The sequence below is a fragment of the Bidens hawaiensis genome, unplaced genomic scaffold, assembly GCF_021521415.1.
Source record: "Bidens hawaiensis isolate Kalapana, Puna unplaced genomic scaffold, B.hawaiensis_p1.1 tig00026611_1, whole genome shotgun sequence".
NCBI lineage: Eukaryota > Viridiplantae > Streptophyta > Magnoliopsida > Asterales > Asteraceae > Bidens > Bidens hawaiensis.
Genome location: NW_027494277.1, coordinates 71,406 through 87,890, shown reverse-complemented (window position 1 = coordinate 87,890; position 16,485 = coordinate 71,406). Strand labels below are relative to the sequence as shown.

General features: G+C 36.2%; 1 protein-coding gene and 1 pseudogene across 2 annotated transcripts; one reads left to right on the top strand and one right to left on the bottom strand.

Moving 5' to 3' along the window:
• Window positions 1-6,110: 6,110 nt before the first annotated feature.
• LOC143573695 (calmodulin-lysine N-methyltransferase-like) lies at window positions 6,111-8,048 on the bottom strand. The gene is made up of 7 exons (XM_077058502.1): window positions 7,941-8,048; window positions 7,570-7,765; window positions 7,358-7,437; window positions 7,070-7,130; window positions 6,872-6,987; window positions 6,643-6,775; window positions 6,111-6,546 (listed from the first exon to the last, which is right to left on the bottom strand). The coding sequence occupies exons 1-7, from the start codon at window positions 8,023-8,025 to the stop codon at window positions 6,267-6,269; spliced, it is 951 nt and encodes a 316-aa protein (XP_076914617.1). The 5' UTR covers window positions 8,026-8,048; the 3' UTR covers window positions 6,111-6,266.
• Window positions 8,049-11,205: 3,157 nt separating this feature from the next.
• LOC143573691 (thiosulfate sulfurtransferase 18-like) lies at window positions 11,206-15,663 on the top strand (annotated as a pseudogene). The gene is made up of 6 exons (XR_013142475.1): window positions 11,206-11,256; window positions 14,557-14,640; window positions 14,752-14,831; window positions 15,140-15,210; window positions 15,350-15,403; window positions 15,514-15,663. The product of XR_013142475.1 is annotated as a thiosulfate sulfurtransferase 18-like (transcript).
• The last annotated feature ends 822 nt before the right edge of the window (window positions 15,664-16,485 follow it).

Genomic DNA, 16,485 nt, shown 5'->3' with positions numbered 1-16,485 from the left:
GCTAAAGCAACAATTGTCGTGTCATAAATCACATGAGTAGAGGTGCATAAATCGGGTATTATGAAAAATCGGGTTCGGGTATGAAACCGGGTTCAGGTATGATCGGGTATTGAAAAATCGGGTATTAACAATAATCGGATCGGGTTCGGGTCGGGTATTGGCTTGAAAAACCATACCCTGTGTACACGCCCGGCTCCGAGAAGGCGAAAAAAATTTTGGGCCAAAGGCGAAATTTTTTTTGGCCCTTAAGTAAAAGAAACATTTTGTTGGATTAATAACAATTTAATTTTAAATGAGCTTATTTGATTATGATTTGAGTTGTGTAAAAAATTCTTGTATAAAAATAATCTTAAAATTGTCTTAAATAAGACTAGAACTCACAACTTTTTGGTTAGAGGTCATAGCCCTTTACCACTAGACCAAGCTAGTAGTTATGCAATTGTGTTTAAATATTGATTATACATATATATTTTTTATAAAAATACATATAATTTTTTTTGAAAAATAAAATTTCGGGCCTAGCGAGGTGTCGGGCCTATGGCCGTCGACTACCCTGCCATGCCTCAAAGACGGCCCTGCCTGTGTACCGGGTTCGGGTAGGGTATTGAACCGGGTCTTCAATACCCGGGTATTTAAAGACTCTATTTTCTGGTATTGAAAAAAACTCGTTTTATGGGTTTTGAATACCCTATTTTCCGGGTATTAAAAAAAGCCCATTTTCTACAGTTTTCTTCTATTAACAGGTTTGCTTCATTTTTTTATCCTAACTCCAGTTTTTTTGCATACAAACTTCAAAGTTCATTCAAACAAACATAACAACTAAACAATGATACAAAAAAACATATATTTAATGTGTTTTCAGTTGTTGTTTGGTATATCAAAAGGTGTTGCTCTAAACAAGTATTTATATCATATACGTGCTCCAAAAAAGATCCGTTGGAGAACAACTATAGATCTGTGGACAGCCACACAAAAACATGTGCACAAACACCAATATCCTAGCATGCAAAAAATCCGGTTCGGGTATGCAAAAAACCCGGGTTTCAGGTATAACTAGAACTGGGTTTCGGGTATAGTTTAAACCGGGTTTCGGGTATACCTAGAACCGGGTTTCGGGTATTATCGGGTTTAGATCGGGTACGGGTTCGGGTTCGGGTTCGGGTTCGGATTTCAACATTGAAAGTCATACCCTATCCGTACCCTACGGGTAGGGTCAGGTTCGGGTATTAAATACCCGGGTTTTAGAAAAACCTGTTCCGGGTTTTTTTTCAGGTCTGGTTCCGGGTTCGGGTTTTTTGTGCACCTCTACACATGAGCTTGCAGGCCCTTAAGGGGGGACTGTGTTTTCATATGGTTTGTTATGTTGTTAACCCATACGCAATAAAACTTTTTATTTTCTTTAAAGACGGTATTATATTCACAAAGCAACTAGCAAAAGCTAGAAGCCGAAAATACAAGACCTATTCGAAATTACACCATTTGATCCAATCCACACCAATAGCGTTTGATCTAGCGATCACCCAATGGAAAGTTAGGATCTTTATTTCCTCCAAAAACATATTTAGATTCATATATATTGACTCATTGAAGATTTTATCGTTCCTTGCTCTCCATATACTCATATTACAACTCGGAAAATTGTTTGGATTAACTTGCTATGATTCATACCCCGGTCCAAATGACTACGATAGTCCATAACATCCGATATTGAAAAGGCAAAAAAGGTTGGAGTTTTACACCACCTAGCAATACCATATCCGCCAACGAGCACGATATCAATAATGCTCAAACTTTTCTTCATATTCCGACCAAAACGGGCACTCATATGATTAGCTAACAAACTAGACTACCAATTGTATCATGTTGCATCCACCATCTATCAATCTTGAATAAGAAAAAAAAAACTCAATAAACATATTTACTTTTTTAGATTTGGCATAAACAACCATTCAAGATTCTTTGAAGTTATATTTAAAAGAGTTAATGGCCATTTTCGTTCCTGTGGTTTGCGACTTTCGCCATTTCAGTTCAAAGTTAGAAAATTTGTTAATTTTGTCCTTACAATTTTAAACATTGCCACATTGGCCAATTACGTCTCACCGTCTAACGACATCCAACTATGCCGTTAGTTTAAGAGGTATTTTCGTCTATTATATTTTCTAAATATTTTAATAAATAAGTCAAAAAATATATTTTCTTTTTCTCTTTCTTCCTCAACTCATCTTCCTCCTTCCACCAACCCACCACCACCACCACCATCATCCCAACCCACCACCACACCCACCTGACCACCACCACATCTCAAACCTCAACTTTACAATAAACCACCAGCCAACCCATCTTCCATCGGGTTAACCCTCAATTTACCCCCACCCCCGATTCAACTATTCCGATTGTCTTGATACAATTAGCGACAACAACAGCTTGACCCACCTGTTCTTCCTCATGACAAATCCACCCTTAATCGACCCTCCACTTTGTTCTTCAATACCAAGATTTCGGTGGCCGGGATTTGGGATCTTTGCCGGAAAACGAGCGGAAACCAACGAAAAAACGAGCAGTCGCTGGCGATGAGTTTTGGGAAATTATATTACGAAATCTGAGTTATTTGTGGTGGTGGTAACACTCGGTGGGCCTGATAGGTTGTGGTGGTCATAGGCGGTGGTTGTGGTTGTCATAGGCGGTGGTTTTGGTGGTCACAGGCGGTGGTTGTGGTGGTCATAGGCGGTGGTTTTGGTGGTCACAGGCGGTGTTTGTAGTGGTCATGGGTTGGTAGTGCCGGTCTGCCGGACTGCCGATTGAGAGAGAGCAGGAGAGTGAGTTAGGTTATATATATATATATATATAAAAGAGTTCAAATAAAAAACAAGTGTTTTGTGAGAAGTGTAAGAAAAGCTTTAAAATAAAACAAACCATCTAAATATGACACTATACAATGTAAATATGAAACAATACAATTATTTAGAAACTACCAATCTCAACCACTAGATCATAGATCTAAGGGCCTAGATCTATTCTTATTTTTCTTATAAAAATATTGTTTTTTACATTAACTCTACCATATATATATATATATATATATATATATATATATATATATATATATATATATATTAAGTTTTAATTATTAAAATGTATTTTATTAAATAAGTTGGTAAAATGACCAATGTATCCTCATATAAAAAGACAAAATACGCTTAAACTAACGGCATAGTTGGATGCCGTTAGACGGTGGGACGTAATTGGCCAATGTTTAAAACTGTGAGGACAAAATTAACAAAATTTAAACTTTGGACTGAAGTGGCGAAAGTCGCAAACCACATGGACGAAAATGGCCATTAACTCTATTTAAAAAGATAAGTGTTTTAAGTTTTAAGAATACCAGAAATAAATTTGTAATAACAAAGAACATTCAAAATGTATATTTTAAAAATCAAAGATAACAGGCATTGTAATTTTTAACTTCCGATATTGGTAATATATAACATCTAGACGTAGCAAAATCGGGTAACGTTACAACTAAAGTCCTAAACAGTTAATTGAACACATACAAGTTTGCTATTTTCCTCAGTAAACCATCCCGTTGAGATATCAAAATAATACCTGAATATGCCCTGTCGCATTGTAAAAGAAGTTGCAAAATATGTCACTTTAGATGTCATAAGTGATTTTCAGACTGTGATACGTGAAAAATATAGATCAAGCTATACTGAATACTCTGTTGATCAGGTTTCTAAAATTGAGAAGGTTCTATGCTAATGCAAAAAATATTCAAGTATCTTTATGGAGACTTACATAACAACTTAGTTAAATTTGTGCCTATGCTGTATATATTGTTATAGGGTCCCAACAATGGACATCATAACGCTTGTCAATCATATGGAACGTATGGTCATACTGTATAGAAATGCAAAAAATAGTTGATACATGCCGTATGGCCGTCAATGTCACATCAGTCATTATTCTATTAGGTATTACTTTCACACTGGCTGTATGATGTGAGTGAACCACCCTCTCTAGGCTGAGGGGTGTGGGGGGCGCGAGAGGGGGCGCGAGTGGGGGCGCCGGCCAATAATATTGTGACGTGTGGCAGAGAGAGAAACTTGATAAGATGGGTGTTGGTTGTGGTGCTCGCGCCCCGGGACATGGTGTGGAGGGGCGCGAGAGGGGGCGCGAGCGGTTTTTTTTTTATTTTTTTATAAATGTATTAAAAAAACGTATTATTAAAAAAACTCATAAATTATTTAAAAAAACACACATTAATTAAAAAAACACATTAATATAAAAAAAAAATTAAAGTACTAAAAAAAACATTATTCTTATTCTTCGGCTTGGTCTTCTTCGATCAACCTCTTCCGGATACGTTCCTTTTGTTTTTCCATCAGCATTTGGTCGACCGGATTTAGGTTACTGAAGTCTCTTGTAAGGAAGTTCAAATCTCTCATTCTTTTTTATTCCTTTTTGTCATTAGAGACCACCTCCATGGTTTTGTTGAATTTATTGAGGGATTCAACAAGATCGTTGATGTTTACGGCTTCCCCCTCAGCCGGTTTTTTGCCCCTGGCGTCCCTTCCCAATGGCCGCCTCCTCGGCGGTGAAGATGTTTCCTCCCCCGCAACGTTTAGGTCGAATCCAACCCGGCAATCCGACCCGGCGGAAGTGCTATACGCTCCAGACGAACTAGTTTTAGTCCGTTTCGGCCCTACTTCCGCATCAAGGTCCGGCACCACCAGCTCAACCCACTTAGAACACCTTCTCAACCTCTCCCACACCTTTACACCGTCCCACGTCTTCACCGTCCCATACCTCCGCAGGCACTCCTGCTTCCACTCTTCGAAAGTGAAATTATAAACCGCCAAATCGTCACTGCCACTTGGTCTCATACGACCGGCGTTCCTGTTGAACAGATTAGTAAACAAGCCGACAAATTTTCTGATTTCGGTCCACCGACCCGAAATCATATCGGCGTTCCGCTCTGTACTCCCAACGAGCGAATAGAACATCTCCCTAACCTTTGTCCAAAAGACCTTGCTCTTTTGGTAGTCCGCTGCAAAATGCATAAATAAATTTGTAAGTCATTTAACTTTTTTATTAAAAATCATTTTTAAAAACGTTAAAACAATTACCGCAACGCCGATCCTCAGAAATGACTATCCAAGCCCGACACAGGGCTTCCTTCTCATCCGATGACCACGGAGTGGTTTTCCGTTTCGTCCTTCCAGTCGAAGCCGAACCCGACCCGTCCGTTGCAACTTGTTTTTTCCGGTGGACGCGTCTTCTTTGTCCCGCAGCTTCACCTTCTGGTTCTTGTGTCTCCGGAACTACAAAGTTAGGAGACGGTTGTATGTTGGATGGTTGAAAGCCGGATGATTGTTGCGACCCCGAATAAAACATCGCTTGGTCCGGTGCCGACCATAAATCGTCGTAACTGTAATCTGAATCTAGGTTTGGGTACCAATTTCCAGCCACGTTTTTAAAAAAAGGTTTGGAAGATGGGGTGATTTTGGGTTTTGGGTGTGGTATGTGATATTGGTATGTGATATTGGTGTTGGTTTGGGTTTGATATAGGTTTAATAGAGAGAAAAAATTGTATGTTATATTGTTGTTGGTTTGTGTTTGATATAGGTTATATAGAGAAAAAAAAATTTTTTTTTTTAATAAAAAACGAGCCCAACGGCTCTATTCACGCAACCCAAGAACCCTTCACGCTATTCCCAGCCGCTAGCCCATCCGCGCCTGCCTCTTTTTCCGCGCTCGCGCCCCTCTCGCGCCCCTCTCGCGCCTCTGTGGTGTGGTGCTCGCGCCCCGGGGCGCGAGCGGAAGGGCTTTCGCGCCCCTTCTCGCGCTCCGCACCCCTCAGCCTTATGGGTCGTGTAACGTGAGCTCTTATATACATCACATGTGACCCAAGTTCACTAGTTGTACAGCCCACATGAGGGCTGGTATCTGGTTTACATGGGGGTGTATATTGATATCAGTCCGATTTTTTTATAGCAGGCTGTTAAAAATGAATAAACTTATTACTTTCTCTATGCACGCACAGGTGCATCCATTCAATCCATTGAACAGCACAAAAGAACTAGAATGTTTGAGTATACAGTCAATTCACCTATAAGGCTATAACTTATATAACAAACAATAATCCACCGCAAAAAAAGACTACAAATTAAAATAAAATATAACCTAAGACATGCAGATCAGCAGATACCCAAACAAGTATTACAAAAAGGCAAACAAAAATCTAAAAGATCAAAAGCTGCAATCTTTTAAAGTGTAATTCTCACCAACAAAGGGTAGCAATGATCCTTCTCATAGTTAGGCCAGGTGGCATTATTCTTGGTGAAACTTTCATGTCGTCTCCAAATTTCTTGATCATAAATGTCATCTACAGTGAACTGCAACCCGTTTTCTTTAACCTCCATTAGAAAACCATCCAATGAGCTTCCCCTTCTAGGTCCCAAAAAAATGGCTTCCGAGTGCCCTTCCTTCTTCAAAAAGCATTTGACAGTCTGAACCAGACCTGTGTGGAACTCTTTGAAGAAAGTGCTGCAAGATTACAAACTATCTTTGGTATCAATCATAATTTGGGGGGGGGGGGGGGGGGGGCGTAAATTGTAATTATCACTAACATGGAAAGATTACCAATCACTTGCAACAATGATATCAAAGCTGTTGGAAACACTTGATAACTTTTCCTGATTCCAATGCAGCATCATAGATTTCACTTTTGTGCTGCCAAATACACTTGAATTCGCAGTTATGTTACATTGAATATCTAATCGTTAATTGTAATCAAGGGCACTTTTTTTATGGAACGCCGTAGTTAAAAGGACACGTTGAATTTAGGATAATGATGGAACAAAAAGGATACATTCAACTACTTGAGGATTTCCATCTGATATCACAACTTCTGATGCCTCGGTGGCGGCTGCAATAACCAAGCCTGCTAACCCGTATCCTGACCCGAGTTCAATGACCCTTTTAGACCTGAATTAGTAGTGAAGCAAATTACATTCTATTAAGTATACACAGAAAAATCCAAATTAATAGTAAGAAGTTATGTGATAACCTGAATAAGTCTAGCTGTGATAAACAATAATAAGCAAGGACTTCCTCTGATGGCCAAGAACCTGTTCAATGAGAAATTACATAAACATCTTGAAAAAATAAATGAATGAATAGGATAACTACATGGAAAATATGTCTATAAAATTAAGGCCTAATGCTAAGATAAACATTATGATTCAAGAAATCATTGCAGTGCCATGAAACACAAATTCTTTGATCACCTTTATGACTTATGGTTAGTATACCCTAGTATCTATCAATGTATCGGTTGAGTGCAAAGAGAACTTACAAACAAGGCCCGTGTTGTCAATATCATACGTGTTACAGATCCTAAAATCATCAAGGTTTGCACAAGTGTCCACTCTCTGACTGCATTTAATTACATAAGTTAGTAATGAACTCTAGACCTAATTGCAGCTACTATGTACAGATTCAATCAAAACAGAACTATAATACAATACAACAAGAACAAGTAAAATGAATTGATTAGATCTTACTTACTATAGGTAAAGTTTGGTAGCACTTTGATTGGGCAAAGTATAGCACACACACGCTTCTCGAGCTTTCGGCAACGAAGCAGGCACCAATTCTTCAGCTTTAACCTGATTGTTATCCACTAACTGGAACGGTATCAAACCGAACCCTCGGTTAGCCTTTCTAGAAACACTTTTCACACTCGTTTCCGATTGATCATCATCTGCAAAATCAAATTTGAATCGATTATTTAAGCATAGATACATATAGAAACCAGAATGAATACAATCAGATAAAGGATTTATAAACAGCAATTGGATAAGTTATAACTACTCACTAGGTCAAATTCAAAATGATAATAATAATAATAATAATAATAATAATAATAATAATAATACCTGATGGAGAAGAAATTAGGGCTCGACGAAGAATTCCCCATCTTAACTTAGAAGAAGAAGATGACTTCTTCGTACCCTTCTCCATCTGCTCCCTATTATTTCATTTCTGTTTTCACTTATCACATGTGGCCATAGTCATCACCATCATAATACTGTTTTTAAATGGGTCGGGTTCGCGGGTTAAATCGATTGGAACCTAAAATTTTACACGAATAGCATAAGTCTCATGTGTAACCGGTACTAGTTGATAAAAAAAACACGACTTGTTTATTCTATGGGTGTGCTTCGTTTTTTTCTTCTTATTCGGTTTTCGAGTTTAGACTTTAGATGTAAAAAACAAAATATAAAAATACATCAAAATTCAAATATCATTTGACAATATGATTTATGGGCTGTTTGGGATTCCTTATTTTTGCTCCTTATAGCTTATAAGTTATTGGTTATTAATTATAAGGTGTATGGGAAAGTTGAGTTTTGTGGGTATAAGTTACAACATTGTAACTTATACCTTATGGCTTATGCCTTAAATAAGGTATAAAGAGAGAAAATAAGGAATCCCGAACGCCCCCTTAATATTGTCCAAGAGTCTCACAATAATATTCTAAAGACCAAAAATCTCCAAACCAGAACACATCAATAAAAAATATGTTTAGGTTGTTGGGTCGGTTGTTTGGGTTTTTTTGCTCGGAAAAATGACCCGATAATCGACCCATTTAAAGTTTAGGTTGATCGGGATCGTATTTTTTGGGTATTCTCTAATTCGGATCCAGATTGCTTTAGGTTTCGGTTAAAAGTAACAACCTTAGTTTAACCCATACTGTTTGACCTTCTTTTACATGTTAATACTTTAAAATTTCAAGTTTACATACTATTTTTTTTTAAAAGCAACATTATGTTTGCATCACACCACTTGTTTCTGAACTTTTAAATTTTGACATAAAAATAGTTGGTTATTTATGGTTATTACATAAATCAGACTTTAAAGGCTAAATAGGTAAACAAATGGGTCAACCCACCTATCAAATTGACAAGTAAACGACCCGTTTACTTAAACACATAGTGTTAGGTTTGGGTCTCAAATTTAACTAAACAAGTAGTATTCATGTCAATCTAGCATGTTCGTCGGTTGAGTTGCATTAACCACCCATTTATCTTTTTTAGTTATCTAAAACGTGTTTGTGTAATAACATAAATTGTTTAGATATTACTTCCCCCGTTCCTTTGAAAGTGTCCACATTTCCTTTTTAGTTTGTCCCATCACAAATGTCTACTTTCAAAATTTATTAACTAATTTCCAAGTTTACCCTTACACAAATCAATCATTCAAACTTTCTTAAATTTTGTCTTTTATATGTATTAAGGGCATTATAGTCATTTGTTAATCAAAAAGTACAATCATTCTTAAACTTTGTGTTTTTCAAACTATGACACTTGTAGAGGAACGGAGAGAGTAATATTAAACGTTAACTATGAAAGCTAAATTGACATAGTGCAAACTAGAGGTGAGCTCGACTAGGCTCGAAGTTGACTTATTTTTACTTACGAGAGCTTGAGTTTTCTTTCTAAAGTTGAATTGGTCATCAATAAGGATTTATTGGCTATGGCATGGTATACAATTAATGTACATAACTTTAAAATAGGTATACGATTAATGTACGTAATTTTAAAATACGCATGACATATTCAGATGATAGGATGTTATATCTAGACACTGTCGGACCAGCTATAAGACTCGCATAGGTCTATACGAGTTGTATAAATGTCATATGACATTGACGAAAACCTAAACACAGGTCGCAAAATGTGTATAAGAGGGAAAGTGAATTTTTTGAAAAATATGAAAATTTTGAACAATTGAGATATTAGGGCTATCCATGAAACACTATACGAGGCATATAGTTCTTCAGTGATGAACTATACGCCTCTCGTACTATATGAGACGTCAGTGTTTATGCGAGTCGAATAAGTATCAAACTGCAGGTCTGATAGTTTCTTATCATTGTTGAACATGCTATATCTGTTATACCCAAAGTGGCCGATCTAGACATAAATTTCAGGGTTAACGTTCTATTTTTGTTGTTGTTGTATTTCATACAATGTCAACAAAAAAGAATAGAAACACGAACTTGAGGTGCAAATTTCTCCTATTCGGTTTTTGAAAGCTTGAAATCGAACCATTACACATTGTTTTTTTACTTTATCGAACGTTTATCTTTCGACCGCACAAATTAAAACATTGTTCAAATGTTCATCACCCTTTCGCTTACGCAAACCTGTATCGATAAGCTTCATTTTAGAAAAACATATTTCAACGGTTGCGTTTGTAATCGGTAAAACCAACGTTTGCTTTAATATTAGGCATACCAAAGGAAAAGTGGTGTGTCTTCCGGTTTTCACCATTACACGAGCAAGGTCACACAATCACACAATTTTTCAAATTTATCATATTCCTTTAAAGTATGATAAAATGCCGTACGATCACCCGAAATACACTCTCTTTCTTCATTACTAAAATCATTCGAATACATTTCCGAAAATGTCACTATCTTAGATATGTCAAACTTGGAAAACGAAACTTAAGCTTTAAACCGGACATATTTTCTAACAAACTAGTTGAGACATCACAAAATCTATTTCCAAGTTCTTGAATTTGCATATCCAAAACTGTATAAAAAATTTAACCTCAAAATGATGATACTGTTGAGTCTGGTTCTGTTTGCCGTTTCTCGTTCAAACAAAGAAAAAGGGTTAATGGTTTCTATTTGTTTGGGCTTTATTTGATTTGAAGTTTTTAAAAATAATGATTCTGTTGAATATGTTTTTGTTTGATATTTCTCGTTCAAACAAAATAAAAAAAAAAAGATTAGTTATTTTTATTTGCTTTGGGCTATAAATTTGTTTGAGCTTTATTTAATTTGAACTTTTAAATTGGTTAATAAATAGGGATAACGTAATATTTTTTTATGGGTAACGAAATACGAAAACTGACCCAAAAAGAAAAGAATTTACACTACCAACGAAAAGTTAAGAGGTATCATATGCTACCCCTGGTTATAAACTACATCCGCCCCTGATACCCATATAAACTACATATACGAGTCATATATGCCCAAACAAATACAAGGTGGTATGTGTCCCGAATATGAGTATATGACATACCTTGTCCCTAAAAATAAACGTGTGAAACTCACAAGAAATTAAAATGGATAGCCATTCATGCTATCTTCTTCGCCAACCACAAATTTAAGATCATTTGGCACCTAAACTCTATCCTTCAAACTCAACACGCTTTCTCCATCATGAGCACGAATTCGAGGTAATTATACATGACTTGATCACCAATATCTATATTTACAAAGCATGATGATACATTCTTTCTTTTTCGTTTTTAATTAATTTAATCCTATGTATTCTACTTCTGGTTCAATCGTGTAGCTCATAATCAAATGTAATCACCATTGATGTTTTAAAAGCTAACGAACTTCTCCGCGACGGCCAATATCGGTACCTTGACGTAAGGTACTGCATTTTTTATTATCTTACTTTTGTATTAAGTTACTGGTTTAATAAACTCATGCATGAGTTATTTAGGTTATTTAATAACCTATTTTTCCTTTACTATTAATAGGACTGAGGAAGAATTCAAGAATGGTCATGTTGATGTTGGTGATGTTCTCAATGTTCCAAGCATGATTGATACCACTGAAGGTAAATTTACCCACTTTTTTTTCAATATTATAAGGGGGGACGGGGCGGTGCGTGATGGAGCTCCCATCACGCGTGGTGGGTTTTTCCACATTGCCGTCGCTATCTTGTCACGCGAAATCTAGGAGGTTTGCGTGATGGCCATCACGCGTGAGATGGGGTGGAAACCAAGAAATCTATCCGTTGGGAGGGGGGTGAGGGGAGCCGTCGCCGGAAATGATGGATCGCCGGAAGTGATGGGTCACCGGAAAAATAACAGGGAAGAAGGAGTGGGTCCCCGGAAGTGATGGATCAAAGGAATCGATGTCGGAGGTGGGTGTGGGGCGTTTGTTGGTTGATTGAATTGGGGTTTTGGATCTGGGTTTGGTGGGAGTCGGGTCGGGTTGATCGGAAGGTGGTGGTGGTGGTGGTGGTGGAGGTGGTGGGTCGGATTCGGATCCGTCGGATGAGTGTTTGGCTTCATCGCCGGAGGATGAATTGGTTTCCATTGGTGGTGGTGGTGGTGAGATTAGGGTTTGTGAGAATTTGGGGGAATTGGTAGAAGGTGGTGATGGTGAGTGTATGTATATGTATATATGTGGGTGTATATATGTATATGTGTGTGTGAGTGTTGAAGGCTATAGGTAAACACGATAAACACGAGACATCGGACAAAAACAAAACAAAAAAAAAACAAAAAAATTCCATCACACACCACCACCTCTAGTAAAAAACCATCACATGTGATGGATTTGGGGTTGGTGATGTGATACCATTTGATTGGGTGGGGTGTGTAATGAGTGATGCCACCACATCCACCACCCCTCCCCCCTAAATTTGTTGATTCCTCTCAAGTAAATGTTATTTTTGGCAATTTAGCCACTCAAATGTTGTTTATATTTGGGATATATTTATAATCTTAATAAAATATAAACACTTAAATAAATAAAATATGGAGCTTAAAGTAGTTAATTAATCAGGAAATTAAATAAACATTAAAAACGTTTGCCCCATGCATTAACCAGACCGTACGACACCTTACCATGCCATTAACCGAGTCTGGTCGTGAAACCAAAATGGTTTTTGTTGGTTAGTTAATTGTGTGGTTTCAGGTAGAGTGAAAAATCCCAACTTCGTGGAAGAAGTCCTGCAAGTGTCCAAGGATGATTACCTTATTGTGGTAAATCTAATAAATAATAAATTACTTTATCATTTTAATTTTAATCCAACCCGCATACATGTTTAGTTAATTAATGGGTCTAGCTCAGATTACGATTCACAAATTCTAATTAGCAAAATTTGTATGTGAAGGGTTCCCAAGGCGGGGGACGTTCTCTGAATGCAACGATTGATCTTGTTGATGCTGTAAGTTATCATTTAAATTTTAAACTTGATGAACACACCAAATATTCAATTCAATAGTTATGAAATTAAAAGTGAATATAAATATTTTTGTTTTGTAGGGATTTAAACATGTATACAACATGGGGGGGGGATATCTAGCATGGGTACAAAATGGGCTGCCTGTGGCTGTGGTGACTGGTGACCCTAAAACTGGGCCTCTAAGCCGATAGATGGAATATAATGTACCACATATTATTAAATAGATATTTGATGTCTTTAAGTGGGATTGTGTTTATATAACTGCGTGTCCAATAAGCTTCACTTGGTATTGGGTGTAGTAAGAATAAATGAAGCTGTGATTGTGCTTATATAGAAATATTAGATAGTTAATTTCTTTTTATAATTGTAAACATATATCTGCCTATTCGGATCTGTGTATGCAATCAGTCCAATTAAATATTCTTAAAATGTCTTTATTTTGATTGGCTGGTTGAACCTGTTCAACCAATGGTTTGGCCGGATTTTCATTCAAAGGTGTACTTGGGCTCCATGTTTTGTATTTTGGGAACTGATTGAACGATTTCATTAACCCCAAAATGTGATAACAGAAATATAAATGAAGTTTCTAACTAATTAACTAACTGGTTAGATAAATACAGTAAGGGTAAAAAGGTAATTCATCCGCACTTTAACTCATTGAACTCAAGTTGGTGGTACTAAAACACCAACTTGTGTAGGAGGCCATTGGGTCCTGTGTTATGAAGTAGCCAAAGTTTTGGTAAATATATCAGCAATTGCTCTTGAGGATTGTGCGACATAGAGATCAAACTTTCTTGTAGCTTTTCTTGAACAAGCCGACAGTCAATTTATATTTGTTTAGTATGTTCATAAGAAACAGGGTTCTTGGCATTGTAAATTGCAACTTGATTGTCACATTTTATGCCAATTCAGTAGTAACTTTCCTCATGGATATGTATTCGGCTTATATAGTACTCAAAGCAACAATTGGTTGGTTTTTGAGACTTCCAAGATATAGAGCAACCAAGAGGCTAAACTAGCATAACCTAAACTATATCATAAACTCATTTAAAAGTTTAATTGTTTAAACCCAATTATTAAAAAAAAACCCTTCTCAAATTTCTCTGCTCGACCAAATTTTAACAATTCTCAAAAACAATCCTAAAGAGAACCATCAACCATCAAGTGAAATAAAGTAACCACCGACTAATCTTTTTGTATTTGGACACAATGTCCAGTCAGGTGCACTATAGACTTTCAAATCAAAATTTAGAAAATTATTGAAGAATATACTAATACTTTAATTAACTCTACATTTAATATGTGCAAGTCACAATAAGTTAAAATAGATACCCAATCACGCTATCTTTTTTCGTATGGTCATTTTGGCACCTAAAATCCCAAAACTCTATCCTTCAAAATCAACACTTGTTTTCCATCATGAACACCAAACCAAGGTATGTAACTAAATGTCTTAATTGAATTCCACTATCTTGAATCTGTCTTTTTTTTTTTCTGTTTTAATTTAATCCTTGTATGTATTCTTCTTCTGGTTTAATCATGAACGTAGCCTAGAGTCGCAGATAATAACCATCGATGTTCTAATAGCTAACGATCTTCTCCACACCGGCAAATATCGGTACCTTGACGTCAGGTGCATATATTATTTATTGATTTTTATTAAGTTACTGGTTTAAATTGATTAATGAATACTTATACATGACTTTTTGGTTATTTTAGTAACATTTTTTTCCTTTACTAATAGGACTGAGGAAGAATTCAAAAAAGGTCATGTTGATTTTGATGGTGTGCTCAATATTCCAAACATGTTTAATACCCTTGAAGGTAAAATTTGATGTCTTCAGTATCGATATAATTACTACTTTTTATATACATTTGTTGATTATGCTCAAATCCAAGATTTTGCCAACTTACCGGTCTACTAGTCGGACCGGATTTAGAGCTAAACGCAACTTTAATAAAATATAAACACAAAAATAAATAAATCACGAAGCTTGAGTAGTTAATCAACCAGTATATGCTAGAGAAATCTTTTTTAAAAACGCGTGCGCCCATAATTGGACAGGTTCTGTGTTAGGTTCCGGTCATGAAAACGTTGAATTTTTAGTAGTTAATTAACTGTTTGGTTTCAGGTAGGGTGAAAAATCCCAACTTCTTGGAAGAAGTACTGCAAGTGTGTACTAAGGATGATCATCTTATTGTGGTATATCTAATAAATAATAAACTACTTTATCATATGTTAATCCAACCTGTAATTCTGTAGACACGTTTACTTAAACGGGTTGGGCTCAGATTAACCCAACAGGTTCACAAATTCTAATAATCAAATTTTGTATTTGAAGGGTTGCTAATCCTGGGTTCGTTCTGTGACCGCAACGGTTTATCTACTTGATGCTGTGAGTTAACTTTTAAAATCCATGAATGTTACATATATTTAATCAGTGAATTAAGCATTTAAATTTAATTGATATGAAATTAAAAGTGAATATAATATTTTTTTTTGTAGGGATTCAAGCATGCATATAATATGGGAGGTGGGTATCTAGCATGGGTACAAAATTGACTGCCTGTGGCTGTGATGACTGGTGACACTAAAACTGGGTCTCTAAGCCCTGCATCTCCTCTACCTTTGGTTAACCCTTCAATTATAAAATGAGTTATTAAACGTATTAATTGGTATGTATTTAAGTGGGATTATTATGTTTATATAACTGTGTGTCCAACAAACTTCACTTAAGATTGGGTGTAACCAGAATAAAATTAAAATTTTACATAGTATTTTCATTTTTTGTTTCAACGTGTGATGTCACCCGCTTTATAAAACTAATCGGATCAATAAATAACCCAACGGTTCAATAACAATTCTAGTTGTGAAAACATCTATTCCAATAATAATTACTTTTGAGTTATTCAAGTAATCAAATTATAGAGTCTAAAACCTAGATCTCAAACATGCACATAGGGGTGGTGAATGGGTTGGGACTTGGGATAGGTCGGAAGGGGTTAGGGTCAGAATGAGTCAATTAAAAAGAGGGATGTTTTGGTTCGGCTCGGAACAGGTTATGGTCAATAGGTTCTGGTCAGAACGGGTCCGGGCCTTAATGGGTCAAGGTCGGAACGGGTCAAAACGGGTTTCGGGTCTTTTCTTTTTGTTTTTTAACGAAGACAACGGATGAAACGTTTTAGTTTTTTTTTTTACTTTTCTTGTTTTTGTTTTATATTTGAGTTATTATTTTTTATTAGTTTTTTGATTTTTTTAGTATTTTTATTAAGATTAAAAACCCCTAAAAAACCCAAAAAAAGAAAACAATAAAAACATCATAATTCAAAATATAAATAAAAAACGAAACAAATAAAAAAAAACTAAAATGTTTCTTCTGTCATCCTAGTTCACAAAAAAAATCCAAAAAAATAAACTGAAACCGAAAAGTCGACGAAAACGAAACAAAAAACCAAAACTGAACCGAATTGATCGAAA